At 42.2% G+C, this 26,858-nt stretch overlaps 1 protein-coding gene across 1 annotated transcript; it reads left to right on the top strand.

Moving 5' to 3' along the window:
• Positions 1-301: 301 nt before the first annotated feature.
• Positions 302-25,072, top strand: HEATR6 (HEAT repeat containing 6; the record flags this gene model as incomplete). The annotated part of the gene is made up of 20 exons (XM_084650666.1): positions 302-553; positions 3,108-3,215; positions 3,668-3,808; positions 5,619-5,734; positions 8,257-8,371; positions 8,716-8,817; positions 9,392-9,529; positions 10,721-11,016; positions 11,441-11,618; positions 13,034-13,240; positions 13,827-13,926; positions 14,138-14,490; positions 15,234-15,356; positions 15,990-16,076; positions 17,685-17,819; positions 19,188-19,310; positions 20,771-20,895; positions 22,305-22,401; positions 22,995-23,199; positions 23,964-25,072. 20 exons carry the CDS (start codon positions 302-304, stop codon positions 24,512-24,514), a joined length of 3,552 nt encoding a protein of 1,183 aa, XP_084506792.1. The 3' UTR covers positions 24,515-25,072.
• Positions 25,073-26,858: the final 1,786 nt, after the last annotated feature.

The raw sequence follows: 26,858 nt of genomic DNA, 5'->3' as shown, positions 1-26,858 counted from the left end.
TAGGTGCAATGGTGATGGGGCCCCTGGGGGGCCAGAGAGCTGGAGGGCGATTGGGTGCAAAGGAGCTGGGGGGTGATGGGGGCTGGACCCCTGGGCCCCAAAGGAGCTGGGGGGCCAGAGGAGCTGCACCCGTAGGTGCAATGGTGATGGGGCCCCTGGGGGGCCAGAGAGCCGGGGGGGGGTGATGGGGACTGGGCCCCTGGAGCTCAAGGGAGCTGGGGGCTGATGGGGGCCCACAGGCACCCCGACCCGGAAGTGCTACCCGGTTGCCATAGCGCTGACGCCGGCCCGGCTGGGGAAGATGGCGGCGGCGGCGGCGGCGGGGCCTGGGGAGGAGGCAGCGCGCCCCGAGCCCGAGCCCGAGCCCGAGCCCAGCGGCTCCATCCGGCGCTACCTGGCCCGGCTCGGCGCGCTGCGGCCCCGGCTCGGCCCGGCCCGGGAGGGCGAGGGCGGGAGCGGCCGCCGCACCGAGCTGCACCTGCTGTTCGACCAGCTCATCTCCGAGACCTGCGGCCCAGGGGCGCCGGGGCCCGCGGGGGCGCCGAGCCCGCAGGTAGCGGGGGGCCGAGTCCGCCACGGGTCCCGACCGGGCTGGGGAATGAGGCCGCCCCGGGGGGGCGGGGACCCCGAGAACAGGGGATCGGCCGGGGGAATGGGGTGGGAATAAGCCCGTGGGGGGCGGGCAGGATGGGACCCAGGGGCGTGTGGGGTGGCAGCCGTGGGGCAGGGGCCGCAGGGTCGGCAGCCTGAGTGTGGAGGAAAGGAAGCGGGGTGGGCCTGGTAAAGCCCTGTCCCCGAATACCCGGCCGCCTCACCAGCTGCCAGGCTGCACCTGAGGCAGGTGCTCCCTTGCCGCCGCCATCCCCCCCGCCCCCCCCCAGGTTTGCTCCCCACGTGTCGCCACCTGCCCCCAGAGACTGATCGTGATTTAAACCGTACCACGGAGGGGGGATGAGTGTTGCCCCAGTTGAGCGTAATGGTTCGGTGCAGGCCTGTTTGCAGCCCACCCATAGGCTGGAAACGTTCAGAAGGGCCACGCCGACGCTAGAAAGTTGTACCTCTTTCCTACTATAACGGTGTAGGTAGCGGTACAACCCTTAGTCTGGACGCACTTCTGTCAGGATAGTTGTGCTTTATGCCAGTATATAGCTACTCCCATATGGGAAGGGGACTAACTATACTGGCATAAGCCGCCTTCATACCAGTATGGCTATGTCTAGCGCTTTTACTAACTAGCATAACTGTTTAGGTTTAAAAAAAAAAAAAAATCCCCTAACCAACACAGTTATATCGGTACAACTTTCAAGTGTTAACCCCAGGTCATTTTGGCAATCCACTGTTGAACTAGTTTCCTTGCTGGTGCAGCCCCATATGCTTACCGAAACACCAGTCAGGAAATTGTAACGTTAACATTAACCTTAACTCTGCTCCTGTGCTGCAATTCACTTATAGGTCAGGTGCCCTTTGCCCACTTCCCGGTGTTATAACCATGTTAACTCTGCCTGTTTCCCCGCATCTACTCTCTTCATATGGCTAATAGATCTACTAGCTTATCTATAGGTCATGACACTCTGGAGCTGGCCAAAATTTGGAATTTCCAGTTCATGGGAAATTTTATCATGTTGAAGTTTGGTTTCAGACCAAACCCGACTTTTTTCAAAATTTCCCAAGAACCAGAAGTTCCAAAATACATTGTTTCTGAAAGGAAGTAAGTTTCCTGGATCCCCAGCAGTCCCTCTGTGAAATTGTCATCATTCATATCAGTTTCACAGTCTCCTCCCTCCTCCCACCCCCTTAGCAAGCTCTGGGACAGCTTGGCCATAACCACACCCCCAGGACTGGGGATCCCAGGGCTTCCAACCTCCTGGGCAAGTTGGCTCCCTGGGCTGCCTGAATCCCATAGCCTGGGAAGCCAGCTGCCCTGAGAGTTGGGCATCCTGGGGAGCCCAGCTGAGTAGCAGAAATCCTGGAAGTCCTGAGAGCCCCAGCTTGAGTTTAGCCTCTCAAGCTCCCTACTGTAGTGTCAGAAGCCTAGACCATGAGGTTCTGTCTACACAGCAGCTGGGAGGGCACTTTCAAGTGTGTGTAGACAGACAGCTAACCCAAACCATCCTGACCATGCTGCTGTTTTTAGCATGCTAGCTCAAGTCTGTCTATCTCCCACCTGCCACATAGACATACTCTGAGAGTCACGGCTTTTAGGAGTGCCATGCTTCCCGCACTTGCAGCAGGGAGCCTGGAAGCCAGGCTGAGTTGTAGTAGTCATGTGCAGTGGGGTAGGGTGAGTGGTAGCAGACATCTCTGGTTTATATGCCGTGGGTAGGAGAAGATGGTGGACATAATTAAGATGGTTGTTAGCACTTTCTTTGACAATTTCCTGTCTCTGCAGCATTTAGATTCTCAATTACTGCATAACATCTTAGTAATTGTTTTGTAGGGGGAACATATTAACTATGCAAAAATGAAGATAATTTATTGGGGGTACCTTGTATATAGCATGCTACTTTGACATTGAAGCAGTGACAATCTTTAGTTACCCATTAGTCTTCCTATTTGTTTTTCACAGCAATTGCTCAGCTTTTCTTTTAAATTTTGGGAAGTGCTTAGGATAATCTTCTCCTTTCACCCTAATATTTTATACATTGCTCCTTTTTTCTTTCCTCTGTTTCTTGGTTCCTACCTCCTCTTTTTTCTTTGGTCTGTATTATATGTTATGCTTTAGTCTTTAAATATTATTTCTCTCAGTGCTGGTTTCTTAAGTGATATTTTAGCAGCAGATCCAGCACGTGGATGCCTGTGTCATATGGACAGTCAGTGGGACAGTCTACTCACTAGGTGCTCTATTGACTTCAGTTGGGCTCCACACGGAATCATAAGACTGGAAGGGACCTCGAAAAGTCATCTAGTCCAGTCCCCTACACTCATGACAGGACTAAATATTATCTAGACCATGGATCCAGGTGTTCTGCCCATGCAAATCCATTTGCACAATTGAGACCTTAGCTGATGGGATGGTCTCTACTCTGAAGCCACAATTTTGTATTGGGTCAATGATAAATAATCATTAAGGCTTCTGGCTTTTTTCTTTAACAGATTTTTTTTTCCAGGATGTTTGTGCTCTACTTGTTCAAGCCTGTCAACTGGTTCATCTCAATCAGGAACATCTTGTCAACAAAGTTTGTCAGCTCATTCATCATTTACTTAACAGATTCCAGGTATGGAAAATTTGATGGTTCTGTTCCTACCCTTCCAAGCACATGGATGTGGGCCAAAAGGGCTCTCGTCTCCATGAGGCAGAACCAATAAAGAGGATCTAATATGAACGTGCTTGGATTTTCACCTTCCTATTCATCCTACCATTCTTCTGGTCTACAGTCCTAGCTTGGCTATGCCTGGCTAAAGGGTTGCTGATGTAAGAACTACATGTGCTGACCCTCTCACAGGAGACGGAAAAGCTTGTGTATTATGCCTTCAGTTTTGGGGAAACCAAGATCCCATGGCCGTTTCCTAAATGTAGGCTATTTCTGTAGCAGCATGAATTTCTAACAGCCAAATCAGTTGGGTCACTACCCAGCTAGAGGAATGTTACCCTGACTTGAACAATGTGCAATATAATAAGGATGCCTTTTGGAAACTTTTTTAATTCTGTGTTTTTATATGATGACAGGTAGTGGTTGATGAACAGAATTTGGATTTTCTTGTATCCTATTCCATCTCTGCTCTCAAACAGTGCAGCTCTTGGACACACACTGAAATTCTGCAAGCCTTAGCAGCTCTTCTTTACAATAATGGACCAAATTGTCAGAAGGTAGGTTGAAAGCTGTCCTGAATTTATTGCTAAGAGAAAGTGATCTCCAAAGCCTCAGATCCCTAGACTCCCTTCCCGTGTCTTTCCTCCAAAAGAAAATAAAAATGTCATATTCCCAGACACACATACTCTCAACATTAACTCCATCTTAACACAGTGTCAGTAATTGAAGGGTAAAATGCATTACAGGGATGTTGTAATAATTCTATAATCAAGCATTACAACTCCATGAAATTCAAAGTTAAGGTTGCACTGAAGAAAAATCCAAACATATTAAGGTAAGAAATGCACAGTTAAGGCACCAAACAACTTTAACTTTGCCCTATAGTGAGGCTGTACAATAACCATAGTGTTGTTTTACTGTTTGTTGTTCCAGATGAGATTAAACTGTTTTAATATACTTTACTTCAGATTTTTTTCCATATTTTTTCCACTTTTAGCATCATTATAGGGCAAAGTAACCCCAGAGCACATGAGCCAATTAATCTGCTTGTACAGCTGCTTTGCATCGCCAGATCAGCACAAAGCAGCTACAGCACACTGGTGAATGTGGACCTTAATTTGCAGTTGACTTATTGGTTTAAAGGGTTGTGTTGATGAGACCAGTGCTGTGTGAAGACTGGCCAGCCCATGGTGTCCCCATCTCAGCCAGATGGAGAGGTGACCTAGACAGAACTGCCCTGCTGTAGCATGTGCCCCGCCTCCCTGTGAGAGTTATTTCCTGCTATAAGGGCAGATTCCATCACAGGAGTGGGCTTTGGATTATGCGCCACTGCAGGGTGTTAAGCATGTTCCCTTGGGGCTCCGTGCGCTCAGCGGGAACCTGAGGTTCACGCAGCAGAAGGATCAAACCCTCATTGTAGAATGGAGCTGAAATAGCAGTGCCATGAGAGCCTTTCAAGCACAGATGCCAGAGTTAGCATGAAGCTATGGGCTTTTTAAAGAGCAGTGACAGCTGCACCAAGTGGCCTACCACTGTGAACTCCTGACACACATACAGTCTCCCTGACACCACTGACTCATTACAACCAATAGAATTTTTGCTTGCAAATTAGGTGTAGAAGACAGGTATTAATGGGTTGAGTTATCTATGATGTCACAATGATACCTCTTAAGAGTTCCTGAGCTGTTGACTTGAACCTGTCTGAAGTCTGTATAACAATAGCAATTAGATACAACAATCGTTAATAACTTAGCTTAATTACAACCTAGTGTCTTCAAATATAGTCTCTGTACGAGGTATTAATTAACTTTAATTATCTGCAAAATGTGAAGTGTCTGTGTTCCATTGTTAAGATCTTCTGGGGCAGAGAAGAGACTGACACAGACAGTACATTTCTTAATACGTTTTAAAATTAATTTTACTTTACTTTTACGGATTTACTTTTAAATGCTCAGAAAATTCAGTCTATACCCAAAGAGCAAGTGCTGTAAATTTGGGAAGGGTGTGCTATATTTTTCATACAAAACAAGGAGGTTGCATCTCTGCTTAAGTACAAAATGGAACTCAGTCTTAACTATAGGGTCATGACCAATGCCTCCATAATAATGGATGACAACTTTGCAAATGAACATCATTTCTAATCAGAGGATATGTAAATCCTAGTTCTGTTTGAATATCAGTCAAACCTATTCTGTAGTTGGTATATCTATATCTAGCTATAAGATTTAAGGAGTAGCTTGATTTATATCATATTGACTGTAGATCTGTTGTTCTGAAGTAAAAAGGAAATTTGCCAATTGATTTGCATTCACCAGACCTGACTGTGTATCTTGTTGGCCCGTAGTGACTGTTAATGGTTTATTTTAGTATCTCCCGGATTTGCTGGGGAAGAGTGGACTCTTGGTACAGTTCAGTGATCTTGCTCAGCCTGATGTGGAACTCAGGAGGGCAGCAGTACACAGCATGGCAAATCTATGTCTCAGGTATTAAATCAAGTCTTTTCAGTGATTTTATGGGTGCTTTAAAAGATGGGCATCTGGAAATGCTGACAGCCAGCCTGTTCAGTCCACCTGCTAAGCACAGTAAAGGTGAGATCAATGCAATGGTTTCAGGGCTATATAAATAGGTCCTGTCAAGGTTCCTCCCCCACTCTGAACGCTGGGTACAGATGTGGGGACCTGCATGAAAACCTCCTAAGCTTATCTTTACCAGCTTAGGTCAAAACTTCCCCAAGGTACAAAATATTCCACCCTTTGCCCTTGGATTGGCCGCTACTACCACCAAACAAATACTGGTTACTGGGGAAGAGCTGTTTGGAAACGTCTTTCCCTCCAAATACTTCCCAAAACCTTGCACCCCACTTCCTGGACAAGGTTTGGTAAAAAGCCTCACCAATTTGCCTAGGTGACTACAGACCCAGACCCTTGGATCTTAAGAACAATGAACAATCCTCCCAACACTTGCACCCCCCCCTTTCCTGGGAAATGTTGGATAAAAAGCCTCACCAATTTGCATTGGTGACCACAGACCCAAACCCTTGGATCTGAGAACAATGAAAAAGCATTCAGTTTTCTTACAAGAAGACTTTTAATAGAAATAGGAGTAAATAGAAGTAAAGAAATCCCCTCTGTAAAATCAGGATAGTAGATACCTTTCAGGGTAATTAGATTCAAAACATAGAGAATCCCTCTAGGCAAAAACTTAAGTTTCAAAAAAGATACACAGACAGAAATAGTTATTCTATTCAGCACAATTCTTTTCTCAGCCATTTAAAGAAATCATAATCTAACACATACCTAGCTAGATTACTTACTAAGAGTTCTAAGACTCCATTCCTGGTCTATCCCCAGCAAAGGCAGCATAAAGACAGACTCACAGACCCTTTGTTTCTCTCCCTCCTCCCAGCTTTTGGAAGTATCTTGTCTCCTCGTTGGTCATTTTGGTCAGGTGCCAGTGAGGTTACCTTTAGCTTCTTAACCCTTTACAGGTGAGAGGAGTTTTCCTCTGGCCAGGAGGGATTTTAAAGGGGTTTACCCTTCCCTTTATATTTATGACAGGTCCCATTGCCTTGAACAGTCCCATTGATTAATGGGACTTCGCCTTTTGATGAAAGCCAAAAGGAGAAGATTTTTTTCTCTAACAGCTTTGTTTTGTGTTGCATCCTGGAAGTTATAAACATGACTTGTGTGTGAAAGTTAAAACTGCAGTGCTCCTAGCCATTGTCATACTCATTTTGGGGAAAACCAGGAATTCTCAGATTTCCAAAACTAAAATTATTTCTTAAGACATTTAATTTAAGGGAGGGGGGGAAAAAGGCAGGTATGTTGTGCTACTACCTGTCTATGCAGGCAGTAGTTGGTTGATGTGGTGGTTGTTAATGTTTATGAAACAATTGATTACATCTTGCATTGGGATTATCTGTTGCAGTGGAATGTTTGGTCTATGAACGATTTGTTATAAGATTCCAAGAATTAATAAGTTGATGCCAGAGCAAAATCCCATTACTTCTGAAAACCTTCACTAAACTATTCGAATACAGAGGGAAGCTTTTTCTTGTTTGTCTATGACAATCAGTCTAAGCGAGCAGGAGTTTGGAGCTGCTCTAAAGAGCTTTGCAATTATGAAGGAAGGTTTGATGTCCCACAGAATGGGACCCTTAAAAAGGAAGAGTCTACCGATGAGGTCACTTAAATATGAGCAAAGTGCAGCGTCTGGCGCTTTTGAATGTGATTTTCTAATTGGATTCTACTGTCAGGAAAATCACTTGCAGTATTTGAGCCTTATTGTGAACCTTATCAAACTTGCACACCAGTGACTTGAGGTAATTAAACATATGGGACCAGCTGCTTAGGGATCCAGCACAAAAAAAGTTGTTTAATGAGTCTAGAGCCACTCCAGTAATGCTCATGTTATGATAAGATGATATGCAGGTAGCACAGATTGAAGTGGTGTAGTGATTGCCTTCTTTATATTCATTAGTAAAGAAAGATGGGTGGCTATTTAAATTAAAAAAAGGTAAACTTGTCACGGCATTAAGGCAGTCTATGTTTTTGTGAAAACGAAGGAAAATGTAAAAACCTTTCAAGGTCCTAGTAAGGGCTAAATTGTATCCCAAGATATACGCACGCAGCTTCATTAAATCACCTGTGCACCTGTATATGAGGACATTCCCAGCAGAATAGTGACACTGCTCCCATTAGTGTCATTCTGCACCTACTCGCAGCCTGGAATACCAAACATAGGAATCCACTTTAATCAGGCAGGAGAAGCCAGAAGCTAGAGTAAATTTTAGGCGTACTGAAATTTTACTAACCAGTGTTTCCAGATAGTATTTACGGTGCTAGAGTTTCATCCTTCATAGGTGCCAACGTGCAGTCCCACTCCGTGTCTCTGCTATGCTGGGGAAGGAGAGATCTGAGCTTTTGTAACGTTATCTGTAAGAACAATTTGTATAGCTTTATATTGAGAGCCACAGCTTGACTAGCTGTATTTGCTTTCATTTTAGTGTGCCTGGACAGCCATACTTAGATGAGTCTTACAGAAGTCTGTGCTTTCAAACTTTCCTAAACATGTTACAGTCTTCAAAAACCTCTGATGTAGATGACATCACTTTTTGTATGGTACGTATGAGGCTAATATGCTGAAATACACTAATTTTAAAGTTATACTACATCTGCAGTGGAACATCTAGACAGCTTTTAAAATTTGATTTGAAATAAGTAAATCTGTTATAATCAAAGGCTTCCTGTTTGCCAGAGGCTGTACACGTCTTGTGAGTTGGAATATTGCCAGCTAAGACTTGGCTAATATCTCTAACTTCATTTTACTTGAGTAACATGAAAACAGTTCCAAGTATCTCAGTGATGCTAAGCAGTTATGTTGTTTTGCACTATATAAGGTATGAAGTTCATAAGTTAACAGATGCTGTATTTGTGTGTGTTGGCTAATTTGAAGTTATTTTCAGCTGTTACAGAATGCTCTGAAAGGTATCCAGTCGCTCTTAAACGGTGGGAAGATGAAGCTAATGCAGACTGATCAGCTTGGGTCCCTTCTTGCTGTGTTAAAGGTGAATAGTTTCTTGGTTTAAATCCACTTTTAGAGAGAGAGACTGTGTAGTGTGTGCTCCTGTTTCATTTTAAGTGGGAAAAGGTAGAGAAGACAGAAAAAAGAATCAGATGGAGAGCTGATGTGTGGGGAAGGAGGGTAAGATTGAAAAATGGAATGAAAGACATGGAAGAAGGGGAAAATTCTCTCTAGAATATGATAAAGCCTTCAGTTCTCTCACTTGGACTTCCCTCACAAAGAAAGTGGTGGCAACGCCTTGATGGTTAAGAGGCAAGTCTCTCATTAGCTTCAGTGTTGGACCCTTGCTAAAATCCTTCTAGAAATAGTTGAATTTGGTTGCCAAAATTTGTTTGATTAGAGAATCAGAATTACTATACAGGCATTTTATTGTGCTAGTTGAGTCTCCTTGTGCTGACTTATCTGCCATTGGCAGCTAGGGTGTGAGCGTAGGGAGACAAGTCCCAGAGAAGAAAGTCATAAGGTAAACTGAAAAGAATTGGTGAGCACCTGAATATACGACATTTCTTTGCACATCCAAATGGACCAGAACGCTGGTGTTCTTGTTACTGTTTTAGAAATGCATGTTCTATGGGCTTCCTGGACTGAACGTGGAAATGCCTACAGTCTTGTACCCAGCTCCACTTCCTCAGTATGATGGACGATCACCTGTCAAACAGGAGCAGTCGGAATTGAGCACCATTAAACAAACAGGGGTAAACTTAAATTATACCACATGTCGATTTTTCTGTGTGTTTATTTGTTTTGACTGTATATTTCCTATTATGGTGTTAATGGCTGAAAGTTTCTTCACATTCTCGGAATTTGGTGTATTTCACATTGCTTGCCTAAATGGCATTGATTATAAATTTCTGCATTGAATAACACATTGCTCTGTGAAGTCAGACGACTAAAACAGAGGGTTCTGCAGAGATTGATTTGATTGACTCTAGCTGTGTGCATCAGTTATTCATTTGTAGTCAAGAACTTGTGGCCTGAAGATGTGGGACTGATGGTGGCATTTTCCATCACAAGTTACATTACTTCTAACACACAATCACTTTTACTTTTTCCTGGGGAAGTCAGGCTCATCTAAAAATGAGTTTCCTCCCTTGTTTGTGTATCTCTGTTTCTCTCTCCCTTTGCTGTTTATTATTTAACCCTGTAAAATGTTTTGGGTTACAGATTACATGAAAGGCGTTAAACAAAATAAAGCTGTAGGGTCATTTTGTTGGCTTGTAATCTTCTTTTAAAGTTAATGAGTATCTCCGATAAATCCAAAAGAGCTACAGGAATACATAAATAAAACACCTGAAAAGATATCCTACTGTTAAGTGTCTCAGAGTAAAAATACATTTTTCTAAAGAAAAATAAAGGAGAATTGTGGAAACTCTTGTAGTTACACTAATAGTTGGAGGTTAGCGTTTATGTATATCTAGAGGTTTGCATCCAAAATGTCCAAGCAAACCAGTCTTGTGACATGTACCTATGGGACATTAAGGTGTTAATATTAAGTTTATTTTGTCTTATTAAAAAATGGAGTATGCAAGCTGAAATCGATTAAGATCTGATTGTGTCAGAGTATGTATAATTCATTTATGTAACACTATTTCATAATAGTAACTAAATACCTGTGACCAAAACTTTTTCTTTGACTAGCTAAAATCAATCTGTCTCCCTAAAATATGCCATCGATGTGCTTATAAAGTGTGCAACTCCATGTTGGTGAACTTAAGTACTGAACACACTAGAGTTTATTCTACTTTTGGGGATTTTAGAGTCTCTATTTTTCTCACAAGTGACCGTGTTGTCATTTGAAGAGATTTGCAGAATAATAAAATCTTTTCTGCGTGCAAAATTCTTACTTTCGTCTCAGCCTTTTGTGTTGTTTTTTCCTGTTCACACAGACCCGAAGAAAAAAGTCCAAGGGGAAACAAAAGAAAGGACAGTTGGGGGAAGAAGTGAAAGAAGAATTAGAAAGTGATGTAGGAGATGGAGCAATCCATGCAGTAGATATATTTCAGTTACGTTCAGGCGATGCACAAAACAATCCTTGTCTAAATCCCTGGAATCGCACATTAGATGCTGCATACATGCCTGCTGGAAAGGATCACTTATCATCATGCTGTTCCAGCTGGAAAAGGATCAGCAGCAGTGAGTCGGAGTATTCTGATGCTGAAGGTGGAATACAGAGCAAAATGAGGTTATTGTTGTTCATGTAAATGTAAAACATGGAAGCAAATAATACTGTGGTTCATAACAATAATGCTTGCGTGGCATGTTAAATAATGCTCTTTGTCCTTTTTGTAGATCTGGCACCAGTTTTGCCCATGTGCAGCGTTTTACTCACTCTCCCACTCACACAATCCCAGTACTGGATTCTTAAATGAAACTCTTAGAGAAATCATTTAATGTGATTTGTATAATTTATTAACTAAGAAAGTTAAAAGGTGGTAATTAGTAGTAGTTTGAAAGTAAACTGATGCTTTTTCTTTTCTTTTTTTTTTCCTTTTGGCCTTAGCTATTCTACTTGAAGTTCTTATAGCTAGTCAGTAACCTGAATAAATGAGGTCAAATCAATTATTTTTTCAGAGCTGCTATTAATTCATCTCTTTGTTTAATTAAAGATCTTATCAAGCCAAAGTTCGTCAAGGGGCTTTAGCCTGTTTCCTTTCCACTATCAAATCAATAGAAAAAAAAGTTCTTTATGGCTACTGGTCAGCATTTGTTCCTGATACACCTGGAATAGGCAGCCCACAGTCTGTGTCCTTGATGACTATTGCATTGAAGGATCCCTCTCCAAAGGTAAGTGAAATTGCTGTCCTAAAAGCCTTGTTTTTCAAGAACTAGTCTTCAGATTTGCCTTCCTTGATCTTTAATATAATAGAGCAGTCTTGCTGGGGTCTTTGTGGCCTGTATCACTGTACTGGACAAAGAGCAGGTGCATTATTAGGATAACAAAAGATCTGTTATGTATGTAGACTCTAAAATTATGAGACCAGGTTATTGGAGTTAAACATATTTTTTTTGGAGAAAATTTTGAAGTGACCAAAGAGTTTCCAAAATGTATGAAAGGGGTTGGTCAAATTAGAAGAGATAAAAGAAAACTTTTCACGCTATGTTAAGGATTTGTCTGCACAGGAAAGTTAGTGCGCAGCAAGCTACTGTGTGAATTTAAACCACAGTAGCTACTCTGCACTAATTCCGCCTGTGGACACTCTCTTCTTGTGCACTAACAGTGCCCTCGGGAGGTTTAGTGTAGCACACTTCCAAAGCGTATTAAGCTAATGTGCACAAAGGCACTTTTACTGCGCACTCAGTGTGTCCACATGGGGAATTAGTGTGGAGTAGCTAGTGCTCACCGGTTATTGTGGGCGTTTTCTCTATCTAGACAAGCCCTAAGAGGTTCAAAAAGTGAGGGTGGTCCCTTCAAATTGAGAAATGGGGGTGCTTCACACACACAGGATAAATAAATACATGGACTGCTGTGCCAGGGAAGGCAATTGAAGCAGAATGTGAATTTGAGATATCTCAGTTTGTTTCTAGAGGAGGCGTCCAGTAAGGTGAGTGGTGAAAAAGCTGGAAAGTGTTAGTTAAACCAACCCCCAAAAAGGATATGTGTTTTGAGTTGGGTGGGCACTTTCCCATAGCATTTACAAACTGCTAGTTGATGCATGGTAAAGATCTGCAAGGTCCAGAATTGCGCATTTTAGAATGCCCTGAATTCCAGATGTGGAGGTCTCTTTGCTGATGCCTGAATGGTAAAGGGCAGAACATTTATAAGCTTTTGCTAGGAGAATCCAAGAAAACCTGGGGGACGAGGTGTTGAATCACAATACCCCAATAATGAAAAGAAATGGACACTTGATGATAATTGAGTTTCAAAGCCAGGCCTGTGAATATCTGCTGTTGACCTGCAGTCATAACATTTTATGCAGTTAATAGAGTACATACTCTGCATATTAACATGTTTTTTGGAGGCCAGGGACATTCTGTCTTAAGTGTGTTGCAAAATGCTGTCATGCTTCAGCAGAGCTGGGTTCCATGATGTTAGCATATCCTGCAGCCTGGACACACACACTAACCTTTTTTTTCCCAGCGAGGAGAAAGGTGCTGTGTAACAGGCACATACAGAATGTGAAGCAGCAGGATAAGGAAGGTTTGACATTTTCCCACAGTTTCTTTCATTGAAACAGAACTGAAATCTTGTATTGTTTCAGACTCGGGCCTGCGCTCTTCAAGTTCTCTCCGCCACCTTGGAAGGTTCTAAGCAGTTTCTTTCTGTTGCTGAAGACGCACATGACCATAAAAGAGCTTTCACTCCTTTCTCGGTAACAATTGCTTCCAGCATCAGAGAGTTGCATCGCTGTCTGCTGCTAGCCCTAGTGGCAGAATCCTCCTCACAAACCCTTACTCAAATCATCAAGGTACGTACACTTATTTTGAACGTGCTTACGCTTTGTAAGTGTCTCCGATTCAGCCTCAAAGCAATTTTCTAATGACCTTCACAGCAGACCTCATGCTTTCCAGACATGCCTGAGACAGGGTGATTATGCAAAAATCCTGAGAGCTGCCTGGGTCACAACAGCAGGTTTTTTTTCTTACAAGGCTTGGCAAATTGAGTCTGCTTGGAAATTCCCATTGTTTCTCTTGAACACAGTTTTCTTGTTTCCATATTTCTCTTATGGCTTCTGGGCTGAGCAGATGTACAAAATAGTGCTGTAGTTGTAAAGGGTTTTGGTTTTTTAATGGCAATTTTTATTTGAGTTTTTAATCTAAAATATTCCTTCCCTAGCTCGATTTTTATGATTGATCATGTGTGATCACAGTAATTGTTCTAGAAGCAAAGCTTTTGGGCCAAATTTTTGAATACTGACCAACTCTCTTCAGTTATTTGCAAATTTAATCAATGTAGCTGCCTAAATGACCTAACTCCACAGTACAAAACGAGAGAGCCACGTTTTCAGTTTGGCCTCTGTCATCTCTCATGCGGTTATCTCTTGTGTGTTTTAGTGCCTGGCAAATTTGGTATCGAATGCACCATACAGCCGTTTAAAACCTGGTCTATTGACAAGAGTTTGGAACCAGATAAAGCCATGCATTCGTCATAAAGGTTTGCATTGCACTGGGCTGGATTATTTTCTCGCTGTACATGTTGATTCTTAACTCAGCACGAATTCTTAATTGCTAGTATTTTTTTTTATTTTATTTATTTGTTTGGTTATTTATTTAGAAACATTTCCCATGATTGGTAACTATGTAAATAACTCCACCGCGCAGTGGTGTTTACCTTTTATTTTATTTTCCTTTATTCTCTTTAACAGATGTCAATGTTCGGGTTTCTAGCCTCACGCTGTTAGGTGCTGTAGTATCTGCTCAAGCTCCTTCTCCAGAAGTACAGTTACTTCTGCAACAGCCTAGTCCTTCCGGACTAAGTAGCAGCGGTGCGGCATCCCCTCATTGCTTCCGTCCCTCTGAGTGGTGGAGAAGAGCACCACCTTCACAAGGGGCACCCATGGACAATTGGGAGAGTTCATCTTCAGAGCCTTGCTGGCTCATACGTCTTTGTATCTCCACTGTTGTTCTGCCCAGAGAGGATTCCTATTCTGATAGCGATACTAGCTTCACAGCTGGTACTGTCTATGAACCATCTCCTGTTCGACTGGAATCTTTACAGGTAGGAATGGAAAACTACTAGACGAGCCAACTAAATGTATGAAACTAAGAATAAATAGCAAATCTCTCCAGTACCAGCCGGTTCTTCTACCCTTATGATTTGGTAACCTTGTTTGATGATGGGGCGTGTATGCACCTGGTAAGAATTGGGAGTGTTCTCTGTGTTCTCTCTTTCCAGTGTTGCATATAAGTTAAATCTTGACTAGAAAGATCTGCTATCAGTGAAATACTAACAGTAGATGACTTTGGCCTGTATAAAGCACGGTATAGGAAGGTTGAGACTCATAAACTCCACCTCTGTTTTTCTTTATGCAACAATGTAGAAAAGTATAATTTTGTCACTTCCATCCCAAGGAAATTAAGCAACCTCATTTCCTTGTCAGAGTAATGGATGCTTGTCACAGCTGGCTTCGTTAACCCGGACAGCCAAACTACAGGAGATTCAAGGCTTGTCACTTTTGCAGATTTTCTTTTGCTTAGGTAGTTGTTAGCTACAGGAGAGCTCGCTTAAATTAGAGAAATGAATTTACTGCAAGTTCCTGCTTGATAGTGCTTTTGACGTGTTCTGTTAAACAAGACAATAGACTCTACAGAGTCCAAATATCCTTTGTGTTCGCTAGTTTGTGTTGTACTTTCTAGCTCTCATGTTAGAGTTTAGTGTATGGTTACTGCATTGACTAAAATGTTCTCTCTTTTCATTTTGGTAAATTCCATTCAGTATTTTTTTTTTTTCCTATTCTGCAGGTCTTGGCACTTCTTGTGAAGGGCTATTTCTCTGTGGCTCAGAGCTATTTATTAGAGCTTGGAGAGGTGGCTTGCAAATGCATGGAGGAAACAGATCCGTCCATTCAGCTCCACGGTGCCAAAGTAAGAGCTTGGAGAAATCCAGATAGCTTTTTACTATCTAGTAAAGTGTTACTCTAGATAGTGTTGCTCTGTACATATGCTCTAAAAGTATTTGTAGCTAAGCTTGATGTGACAATACCTTTATTATAATTCAAGACAATTGTATGGAAGGAGAGCTCTGAATGTGCTTCTATGTGTCTATTTCATGCAGTACACTACAAACAAGACCTATACCTTCTCCATTCTGTAGCTAATTGTGCAATACTGTACTCTAGGACATCAAGAAAAACAAGTTTGGGCCCCAATCTTGCATTCTTTTCACCCTCATAATTCCATTGAATGCTATGGAAGCATTCCAGAATTGGACCCTTATTTATTACTCTAACAACAGTTGATTTGGGAGTTTTCATTTTGTTCTGGATCCCATAAGACATTTCTAGCCATTTTGGCATAAAAGTTTGGAGACTTTATTTAGGAGAGCTTTTCCACTAACTCTGAGCTAGCAGTCAGAGAGTGTAATATAAAATAATGTAAAGTAACAACAGATTTCATTCATTCTGTAAATGACTGTGGTTTCTGCTAAATATTTCCATAGTCAAATAATACTTGAGTTTGCTTTGATAAGGAGCCAGTTCATTTTCTTTTTCTTGGCAGCTTCTGGAGGAGCTGGGCACAGGCATAGTACAACAGCATAAACCAGATTCAACCATTGCTGTCAATGAGAAAGTACCTGTCAACTTGGTAAGTATATGGACTTTAGAGGTGGGATTCCACCTGATTAAGCCTCATGTTGTGAAAGCTGCTGCAAAGTGATTGACCCTGAATGTCAATGTTTAGCAATCTGATGTAAAGTGGAGGGAGAGTACAAAGTACCTTTAGATGCTGGTATGGTATACACTGAGGTCGGCAAACTATGATAGTGTAAAGATCTACAAATAAGCATGGATTGTAGGATTTTATTGTGATAGGCTGTTTCCTGCTATTAAAATGAACTGACAGGAACTGCTGTTGTTGATACTCATCATTTTAACACTGTGTGTGTGTGTGTGTGTGTGTGTGTGTGTGTGTTCATGTTCTATCCTAGGATAGATACAGCAACCTTTGTCAAAGCTGAATAAATCTCCTGATAAATATCAAGCTAATTTAAGAAAGTGACAGCAAGGTATGATGGGCATCTCTTGTCTGACTACTTGAGTCAGAAATTTTATACATAAAGGGGCTCTGTCACATTTGGTTAGGCCTAAAATTAGACCTACTAGCGTTGTTTAGATTCATGGACAAATGCTTGTTATGAGACACCAGTATTCACTGTACACTTTCCCTTTGCTCCTGCTTTCTGCTGTAACTTTGGGATCAGGAAGAATATCAAGGAGCTCAGATACCACATATGATGGGGTGCTATATAAAACCCTAGATAGAGACACACTACAGCCTCAGTGACATGTCCATAGGAAAGTGCTCCAAGAGCCCACGTCAGTATTCTGCCTGCTACAAGAACTAAGTAGGTGGCTGATATGCTAGTGCGTGTGATCACGGAGAAATCCATTGTTTGGGGCTGTTTTTGACAAGCTTGCTCAAGCTGAGAAATTGGGATTCTGGCAATAATGTAGGTCTGTTAGAATATTCTTTCTGTGAACTGAAGGCTATTTTTAAAACGATTTTAGGGAATGTTAATAAATAAAACAGAAATGAAACAAGCAGCTCGAGCCAAAACATTATTTGTACAACTAACTATTTAAAAAAAAAAAAAAGGAGTACTTGTGGCACCTTAGAGACTAACCAATTTATTTGAGCATGAGCTTTCGTGAGCTACAGCTCACTTCATCGGATGCATACCGTGGAAACTGCAGCAGACTTTATATATACACAGAGAATATGAAACAATACCCCCTCCCACCCCACTGTCCTGCTGGTAATCACTTTAGATAAGCTATTACCAGCAGGACAGTGGGGTGGGAGGGGGTATTGTTTCATATTCTCTGTGTATATATAAAGTCTGCTGCAGTTTCCACGGTATGCATCCGATGAAGTGAGCTGTAGCTCACGAAAGCTCATGCTCAAATAAATTGGTTAATCTCTAAGGTGCCACAACTACTCCTTTTCTTTTTGCGAATACAGACTAACACGGCTGTTACTCTGATAACTATTTTAAGATTTCCAATAGTTGGAGTAGTCAATTTCCTGCTCATTTATATCCACTGATGTGGTACTAGGTATGTTTTAAAGATGATCTTAGAAAAGACCATCCATTTCAGAGATCAGAGATGTGGGCAATATTGTCAAGTTCACCTGACATCAGCATCAATTGTTTAATGGTTTCAGTTGGTAAACATAGTTTCTCCACTACAGGTTGTAACTTTCTGGACTATGATGCTAAATGGCCCTTTACCTGGTGCCCTTCAGAATGCTCAGCATCCTACCCTTCAGACAAGTGCCTGTGATGCTCTTTCTTCTATCTTACAGGAAGCTTTTAGCAGTCTGCGGGTAAAATACAATGTCTTTTGGTTGTCTTTTTTTTAAGTACTAGAGTCCTCTGGTTTTATCCCGCTAACTATATTAATACTGAACCTATGTTAAATTCACATGAAGGATGGTCACTGCTTTTTTTTACATCCACTCTTCACATTCAAAAACCCTGTGTAAACCATGACCGATTAAGATTAGAAAAGGCATGCTTGGGAATATTCAAAAAGTTTGATTGTAGAGGCATTTTAGGAGATGGCTACTCAAGGAAGCAATAGACTGTTTCAAAGCCTTGAATATTAATAGCCTCGTTGAATAGCCTGGTTGTGTGGCATGGCAAACAAAGGCCTTTAGAATCTCATTCTGTGTGTGAGATGTGGAAGATATTGCTATTTTGCTGATAAAGTTCAGCGAAGCATGCAGACAGCTGAACTGAAGGCAGTGGACTGATGTTGTTCACACACTTGGTTTTTTTCATTTGGCTGGCTAGCAAAATGTAGCTGAAACTGTAATGTTTGCTCTCTCTCAATTGCAACTGAATCTGATGGCATTACTCTCCTTCTACACAATGAAATATGCTTCTGTGCTTTAAAGCCTTGGCAGCATATAGCCACTGTATTGTGCAGCTCCATTCATGTCACTGTGCCCTGCTTGCCTCAGAGAATCCTGCCAGGTCTCATTTACAGAGGAACTGCTAATGCAGCAATATCCCTGGAATTCTGTTGGTCTGGCTTCTCCAAGCACAGTGTGTACTTCATCTCTGTACTTTGATCCCACTTCCCTTTCAGCCTTTGGTGTCAGTCATTGCCCACTTTGACCTAGGGCTCCGATGCAGCACAGTTGACTTGGCTGCAGGCTTGTATACTCACAAACCGTACAAATGTGAACTTTAACATGCTTTATGATCCCTCTTTAATGCTTTCACACTGAAGAGTCACTCTCTCTCATGGCATGTTGGCTCCCCTACAGTTACAATCGTTCCTGTTCTATCCAGGTGGGTAGTGAACCTATTGTCTGCCCCAATCCTTTTTGTTGTTCCTTTTCCCCCAGCACACATGCCCTAACTGGTTGCCATTGTATTACAAAGATACAGCTTGGTGAAATCAACAATGCCCTGTTTACCAGCCTTGGGGTAATTTATGTTAAAAGTGGGGAGTACTCCTGTCTCCTGGGTGGCATCCAAATGCCAGCCAGCTCTTCCACTTATTTGCTGTATGGGAATACGGGACATTCTCATTGCTTCTGCAGACTCCTGGTGTTCATTGTTTAAAACACACATCAGTTCTTAGCTTTTTCTTTTTCCCCCAAAGAGCGGGCTCTGCAGTACAATATTGTCACCGCTGTTCTCTTTTAAGGAATGCTTCTCTCTGTTTCCATTGCTAATTGCAGGATGACCAGCAGATACTGTGCATCACGCTACTGCTGGGCCTGAATCACAGTGAGAATCCACTGGTGAAAGCTGCTGCTGCCCGAGCCCTTGGAGTCTACGTCCTCTTCTCATGTCTTAGGCAGGTTAGCAGTGGGCCATTATTATCTTACTCGGAGCTCTTCACAATGCATTTGTTGAGCAGCAAGCTGTAGAACATGAGGTTTCTTTGTGGGAAGCAGGCCTCCCTCTTAGGCCAATGGTAATACAACACGCTGAGATATTAGCTCGAAATATTTTTGGAGGTTTGCTGGTACTTCTTCCAACCCTGCCCACTCTGTTCTATGGGCACTCTGGGCAATGGAACCCGTGCAGTTTTTGCTGTGTGAAATGTGGCAGGAGGTGGAGTGTCTGTTGGTGCAGTGCAAGGTCCTCACCTTCCCTCCAGCCCCTTTGTCAGGTGAAAGGGCCAGCTAGGTATGAGGAAGCTCTAAAAGCCCTGGATCTGGCTGGGAGAGGATTGCCTTGGTGCAAGAACTGCAGAAGGCAGCTGTATGGCTGAAGACTCCTACACAAGCCCTCGGTTAGGGGGCATGGTGAGGGTGGGGCTGGAGCAGGAGGGGCATGTCAGGAATAGAGTCAGAGCACGTAGTGCTGCAGAGTTTCCAGGCAGGGTTGTGGCCCATGAGCAGCTGGGGACAGGTTGCCGTAACTTAGACAGGCCTAGAACTGTCTGTTATGGCAGGGGCTGTGGAGCAGCCCAGAATGGGGAAGGTGCAAAGTTAGTTCAGAGCAAGGATAGCCCTTGTCAGGACTGCGAGTTCTGTGCTGAGTTCTGTCTCAGGAGGTGCAGCATAACATCTTAGCCCGAGTCTGTCCCTGTGTACTGTAAAGCTCCCTTCAGCACAGCATGCAGCAGGGCCCGGGGGAAGTGTGTGCGTATGGCTGGTGGATTTGCAACTGTGCAGGTGGACCAAACTGCCCTTTGGAGCCATGTTAACCCACCTGGTTGCAAGAGAGGATTCCGTTGTTTTTGCCACATGGTTGTGAAGTCTTACATGGGTGACTATTTTGACAAACTTGAATCGTAGCTGAAGTAGAAATTTTAGTCTAAAATATTGTGAAAGAAAAGCTTTAATCATAGACAAGGAAATGGAAATGAAATATAACATGCCACGAAAGAGAAGATTAGAGAGACAGCTCAACAGGGAGTTTGGAAAAGCAATTACTTATTCGACAATGGCATTTGATGAGTATGAGATTGTCAGTCCAGGTAATTATGTTTAAATCAAAGTAACTTAAAGTACCAATGAAATTAAAATATGCAGTGAAATCATGTAGAAGCAGTCACCCAAGAGAGGAGCAAATTTGGACACTTTAGAGTTAGATTGTTAACTAGAGATCAAACAAAGCTGTACCGGGAACATTAGAGATACTATAAAGTTGTTACTTAGCACAGAAGGTTGCTTTAATAGAGCTGGTGTTTGTGCAGATTTCACTGAGACAATAAAGACAGTGAAGCATACAGAGCTAAGGAAATCCATCCACTTTTAAAAAAAGAACTTCCATACATTTTAAAAAAACGACAAAACTTTAAATTTTCTAGGATGTGATGTTTGTTGCCGACACAGCAAATGCTATCCTGAATTCCCTCCAGGACAAGTCTCCAAACGTCCGTGCCAAAGCAGCCTGGTCCTTGGGCAACCTTACAGACACACTGATTGTCAACATGTAGGTAGCAACATATTGGCTAATAGAACTTTATAAATGGCTTGAGATCTTTATTGTTAGTCCCCCCAGTAATATATGAATTGCCATACCTGGGCAGACCAATGGTCCGAATGCAGGGGTGGCCAACCTGTCGCTCCGGAGCCACATGCGGCTTTTCAGAAGTTAATCTGCGGCTCCATGTATAGGCACCGACTCCGGGGCCAGAGCTACAGGCGCCAACTTTCCAATGTGCCGGGGGGTTCTCCCTGCTCAACCCCTGGCTCTGCCACAGACCCTGCCCCCACTCCACCCCATCTTTTGAGCCTGCCATGCCCTCGCTCCCCTCCCGCCCCCCAGCCTCCTGCATGCCAGGAAACAGCTGATTGGGAGGTGTGGGGAGGGAGGGGGAGGCGCTGATCAGTGGAGCTGCCAGTGGGTGGGAGGTGCTGGGAGGGGGAGGAGCTGATGTGGGGGCTGCTGACGTATTACTGTGGGTCTTTGGCAATGTACATTGGTAAATTCTGGCTCCTTCTCAGGCTCAGGTTGGCCACCAGTGTCCAAATAGATCAATATCCTGTATTTGACAGTGTTCATTACCATAAATGTCAGAAAAAGGTGCAAGAATGTGCCTGTACCAGAAGCTTCTTCCTAGCCACTCTTAATTAGAGTTTGCCTTATGCCTCAAAGCGTGAGGATTTGTATTCCTACCTTCTGTAGCTTGTGAATGTTTTCATTATCCAGATCTAATCAATTTTTGAATTCCATTAAACTCTTGCATCCGATGAAGTGAGCTGTAGCTCACGAAAGCTTATGCTCAAATAAATTTGTTAGTCTCTAAGGTGCCACAAGTACTCCTTTTCTTTTTATTAAACTCTTAGTTTCATATTTTAGAGCAATTAGTTCCACAGGTTATGTACTGCATAAGAAAGATTTCCTTTTATCCTTTTTGTATCTATTACATTTTGATTTCATTGAATATTCCTTTATTCTTATGTTACATAAAAGGGTAAATAGGATTGTGAATGTATTTATTAATCAAACCAAGTCTTAGTACAGAATGGTGGACCAGCCTGCTATTAACTTTTTGCCATATTGAAAATTTACCATTGATTCCTATGCCATTTTCTGTCTCTCAGATAGCAGTTTATTAACCTTTGTATTTCATTAGTCTTATTGCGCTACCAGCAGGCTTTCCTGTAAAATGTAAATCATCATTGCATTAAGTGTAATATCATATGCTTTTACTATGCTCAGTGTGTTTGTCTTACATCTCAGCATTTTAGTTAAAGTCAAGAGTATTGTCAACTCAGTCAATTATGTATCCTACATAGGGGGACTGTATCTTATCTTCACAGGAGGCTTGACTCTGATCTGGTCTTTTTCATTTCTAACTGCTCTGATCCTGGATGATGTGTGCTTTATTTTGTTAGGGAAATGATGGGGCAGAGCTTCCAAGAGGAATTCTCAGATCTCCTACTATTGAAAATGTTACGGTCAGCAACTGAAGCATCCAAGGACAAAGACAAGGTACGCTGGAGTGGGGCAGGGAAAGGAATAAATCCAAGCATAAAGCCAAGAGCAAAATTAAAATCACTCATTACTTGCTTTTGACTTTTTATTACAACATAAAAAGAATGGCGTAACCGGGGAAGGTAACAGCAGTACTTGCATACAAACAAATCCTGTGTGCCATACTGCAAAATATGTCAAGACTCCGCCAACTGGAATTACCATAACCCACATCTACCATTAGATTAGTGTAGAATAAAATAATGCTATCTCATCTGGAGATATGGACTGCTGGCACCTAGATGTTTGCACTGAGTGAAGTGCAAAGTGTCGCTTTTTCTTGTCCGTTGGACACAGCCTAAGTTGGTTGAAGTTCCGGGCATTTTGTAAAGCCTGTCTTATTTTCCCATGAACTTTTTGAAGAGGCAGTTTGAGGGGTTGTTTTTCTGACAGGGTATGGGAAGGTTTTTAAAAAAACAAAAAAAACCCCCTGAAATTACTTTATTTCAGCACCATATACACTTAATTATTTCTGTATATGCACTGAGAGGCCTCGCCAGATGCATGTGTATAAATTGGAAAAAAAAAATGTTTTTTGCTTTGTGTTTTAGGTAAAGAGCAATGCAGTTCGGGCCCTAGGAAATCTGCTTCATTTCCTTCAACCATATCACATAGTAAAACCCAGATTCAGTGAAACCATTAAGGAATCTATTCAGGCCCTTATTTCTACTGTCCAGAGTGAGGCCACCATGAAAGTACGGTGGAATGCATGTTATGCGCTGGGAAACGTATTTAAAAACCCTGCCTTGCCACTTGGTAAGTAAAATCTTACTTTTAAAAATTTTTTCACTGACCTCTTTGGGGAATGCACAACGAGCTGTGCAAAAGAAAAATCTTTTAAGGTTGTGTTTTTACTAAGAATTGATCTGGCATATGCATGTGTTTGGAATTAAAAAAAGAAAGAAAGAAACCCTCAAAGGGCTGAATGTTTCTCTCACATCCAAGGGCAGAATCTGGCCCAGAATGTACATTTGAAATTAAATAGACCTCATTCCTGCAAACACTTACGTACATGCTTAACTTGACGACATTGATTTCAATGTGGCTACTCATGGTAGTAAAGTGTGTGCATGTTTGAAGAATCAGGGCAATAGCAGGTGCTAGATTTGAGGGTTAGTGACTCAGGATAATGTAAAAATATTGGACTCACTAATAAATTTCATCCTTCAGTGAAACCAAAATAAGTTAAGGCCTCTGCCTTGTAATAAATGGCATCTACTCAATCACTGAGCTTCCAAAAAGTATCATTCTAATTATCTGGAAGAATTGTTATATAAGCTACACAGGTGGAGTCTAAATGTAGCATCACTTGAGTATATTTTTTTCAGATATAGAGGAAAAGGCTAGAATATTATTATTTTTTATTTCAATAAATCAATTGATAATTTTCTGTTTATGGCAAAAATCCTGAGTCTTCAAATGAAGACAAGGTTGATCAGTGTAATAAATCTCTATGAACAGCTGCTTTTGTAACATTGATTTTGCATGTTTTATTGACTGCAAACCTGTGCGCTTCCCAGGAGAAGCTCCTTGGACTGCACAAGCCTATAATGCTCTTACATCAGTGGTGAAATCATGCAAGAATTTCAAAGTCCGAATCAAATCTGCCATGGCCCTCTCCATTCCTACCCAAAGGGAGCGCTACGGAACCACTGAACAGGTTTCCCAGATCTGGAGTGCCTTGGTTATCGCTTTGCAGAAGAGTGAAGACACCGAGGACTTTCTGGAGTTCAAATACAGTGCCAGCCTGAGAACGCAGATCTGCCAGGCTCTGATTCATTTGTTAAGCTTGGCAAACAGTACAGACCTGCCATTCATTAGGAAAACTATAGCAGAAAATGGGGATGTGATCAGATCCTATGTCTTGCAATATATGAAATCAGGGGTTGAAGAAGATGAAGCAGGAATACACACAAACTCCCATGGAAGAGACAGATTGTTGAAAAGAGCTATTGAGCATATTTGTGGTATTGAGGAACTGTCAGAAGGCAAAGCTAAAGTAGTAGTAGCTGCTTATCTAGAAGATATCTTGACAAACCACATCAACTCCATTGAATTGACGGAGGCTTAGGAAGAGAAATCCATTGCTTTAATGACCAGTAAATTGTGCCTTCTGATTATATCCAGAGGGAAGTACACCGCTTCCATGTATGCAAGATGTCCAGGAGAGAGATTTCCTATTGGCAACATTAAAACATTTATTTCAAACTTATTTGAATCAGTTGAAACTCTTGAGAAAAGTTCTACAATGCTGAGAAAAAACATTTAATCTCATTTACTTTCCGACTATTTAGTTCGCTGTAAATTGTCTCCATTTGGTTTGGCTGGTAACTGATCTGATATAGAGTTATCACTCTGAAAACAAATGTCTTTTTATTCTTTGTATATTTTATAAGAACAGAGCCTTTTATGAGTTTGTTTCTAAAGCCTTTTATCACAGTTGACTGCTATCTTCAAAAGCTTGCCCACAGTGGACACGGGCAAAATTGGTATTTTCTGCCTTAACTTTTCTGGAAATCAGATTGATCATAAATATGGAGAGTTGGTATACTCTTCTTAGCATGCCATTTTGTCACATTTATTGCACTTGTACAATAAACTCAAATATCAGTTGGAATGTTTGAACAACAGCTTGATGCAAATCAATTCACACACACTACTCTAGCCCCCCTCCTGCACAGGTGGACTGCTTTACCAGTGCAGGACCATTGACTTCACCGCTCTCCAAAAATAAACTCCTGCCCGAGTCTTGGACTTTTAGTCCCAAGTATAGCAGCCCTGATGCTATCCGACCAGCCCAAGAGCTGCAGCTGGTTTCTTGGGGGTAACCATGTTCATAGAATGTAGGCTGAGATTTTGGCATAGAGGATTTGGGAGCCTAACTCCCTTAGGCTGTATTGAAAATCCCAGGCATGGTTTCTGTTCATTTGATCTCTGCATAGATATAGTGCTTAAGCACTACGTGGTTTTGTCTTTCAGATTTTGTTCCCATTCTACGATTTAGCTGGACACATCACCTCTTGAGTATAAACTATTATTTTGGTTACTTTTATTATGGAGTATGTTTACAGGTACTGGGCTCCCACCTTGCAATTGATAGCTTGCAGCAGGACTGCTGCCTGGCTTGACTTCCCCATTGAGCGATCTGTGTTTTAGATAGGCACAGCTGTGGGTGATGCTTCCGAGGAGGGAAGGGGTACCCAGGGTTGTGAGGCACCTGGCCCCCACCTGCCCGTCGCGTGAGGAAGTCGTGTCCGTGCCTGCTGTGGATCAGCTCCCTGAAACCATGAGCTTCTGGCAACACAAACACTGCCTCACAGACCTCGCTCCCTGTACAGGTTAGCCGTAGCGTACAGCAACCCATGTTCCACTGAGCACTCAGGACCTCTTAGATTCACGGTTCCCAAAGGAATAATACACACCAGCTGGTAAGATTCAACTCAGCATCATCACGTTACTTAACACACCACACATGCAGAGATAGTGAAAACAAGAATACGCTTATTTTCAAAGACCAGATATTCAAGTGACAGACTATTGGAAACAAATGGCTTCATATAAAACAAATTCATAACACGATTTCTGGAGCCTAAACTTAACTAACAAGGCATTCCTATGTCTCTATAAGATTGCTTAACTCATGTCCCTGTCCCCGGTGTTTTCAGCCAGTTTTGCTGAGATCCCTTCTCATAAGATCAGGCCTGCTGGTGGCTTGTCCTCACAGATTGAAGGAATACAAGGATGAGTCTCGGCACCTGAAAATAGGGTGTGTCCCCTCTTCCCCCCCTTGTTTACCTCTTCCTGTTAATTTCCTTCTGAAGTCTGCACCAGCTTTTCATTAGCATTTGACCATAGATTCCTGTTGTATAATATGCAATACACAATGGTCCACCATACAGATAAGTGTCTTCCAGTTCCTGGCTGGAGAAGTTTGTTCAACACAAGATACTTTTGATTGACCTGCTTTTTAACTACAGACTAGAGAACATAGTTTTTAGTATATATACACAACTCCTCATATTTTCTGTACATTCATCTTCACAATGAATTCAAACTGGAACAGGTGCAGAGAAAGGTTATTAGGATGATCTGAGGCATGGAAAATCTACCTTATGAGAGGATACTCAAAGAGCTTGGCTTGTTTAGCCTAATCAAAAGAAGTCTAAAGGGAGATATTGCTCTCTATAAATACGTCAGAGGGGTAAATAGCAGGGAGGGAGAGGAATTATTTAAGTTAAATGCCAATGTGGACACAAGAACAAATGGATATAAACTGGCCACCAACAAGTTTAGGCTTGAAATTAGATGAAATTAAGCATCGGAGGAGTGAAGTTCTGGAATAGCCTTCCCAGGGGAGCAGTGAGGGAAAAACTCAAGATTGAGCTTGATAAGTTTATGGAGGGGATGGTCTGATG

This window comes from Lepidochelys olivacea (genome assembly GCF_965140295.1).
Source record: "Lepidochelys olivacea isolate rLepOli2 genome assembly, chromosome: 17".
In the NCBI taxonomy this organism is placed as follows: domain Eukaryota; kingdom Metazoa; phylum Chordata; order Testudines; family Cheloniidae; genus Lepidochelys; species Lepidochelys olivacea.
The sequence above is the reverse complement of the archived record's forward strand: the minus strand, read 5'-3'. Positions and strand labels throughout refer to the sequence as shown.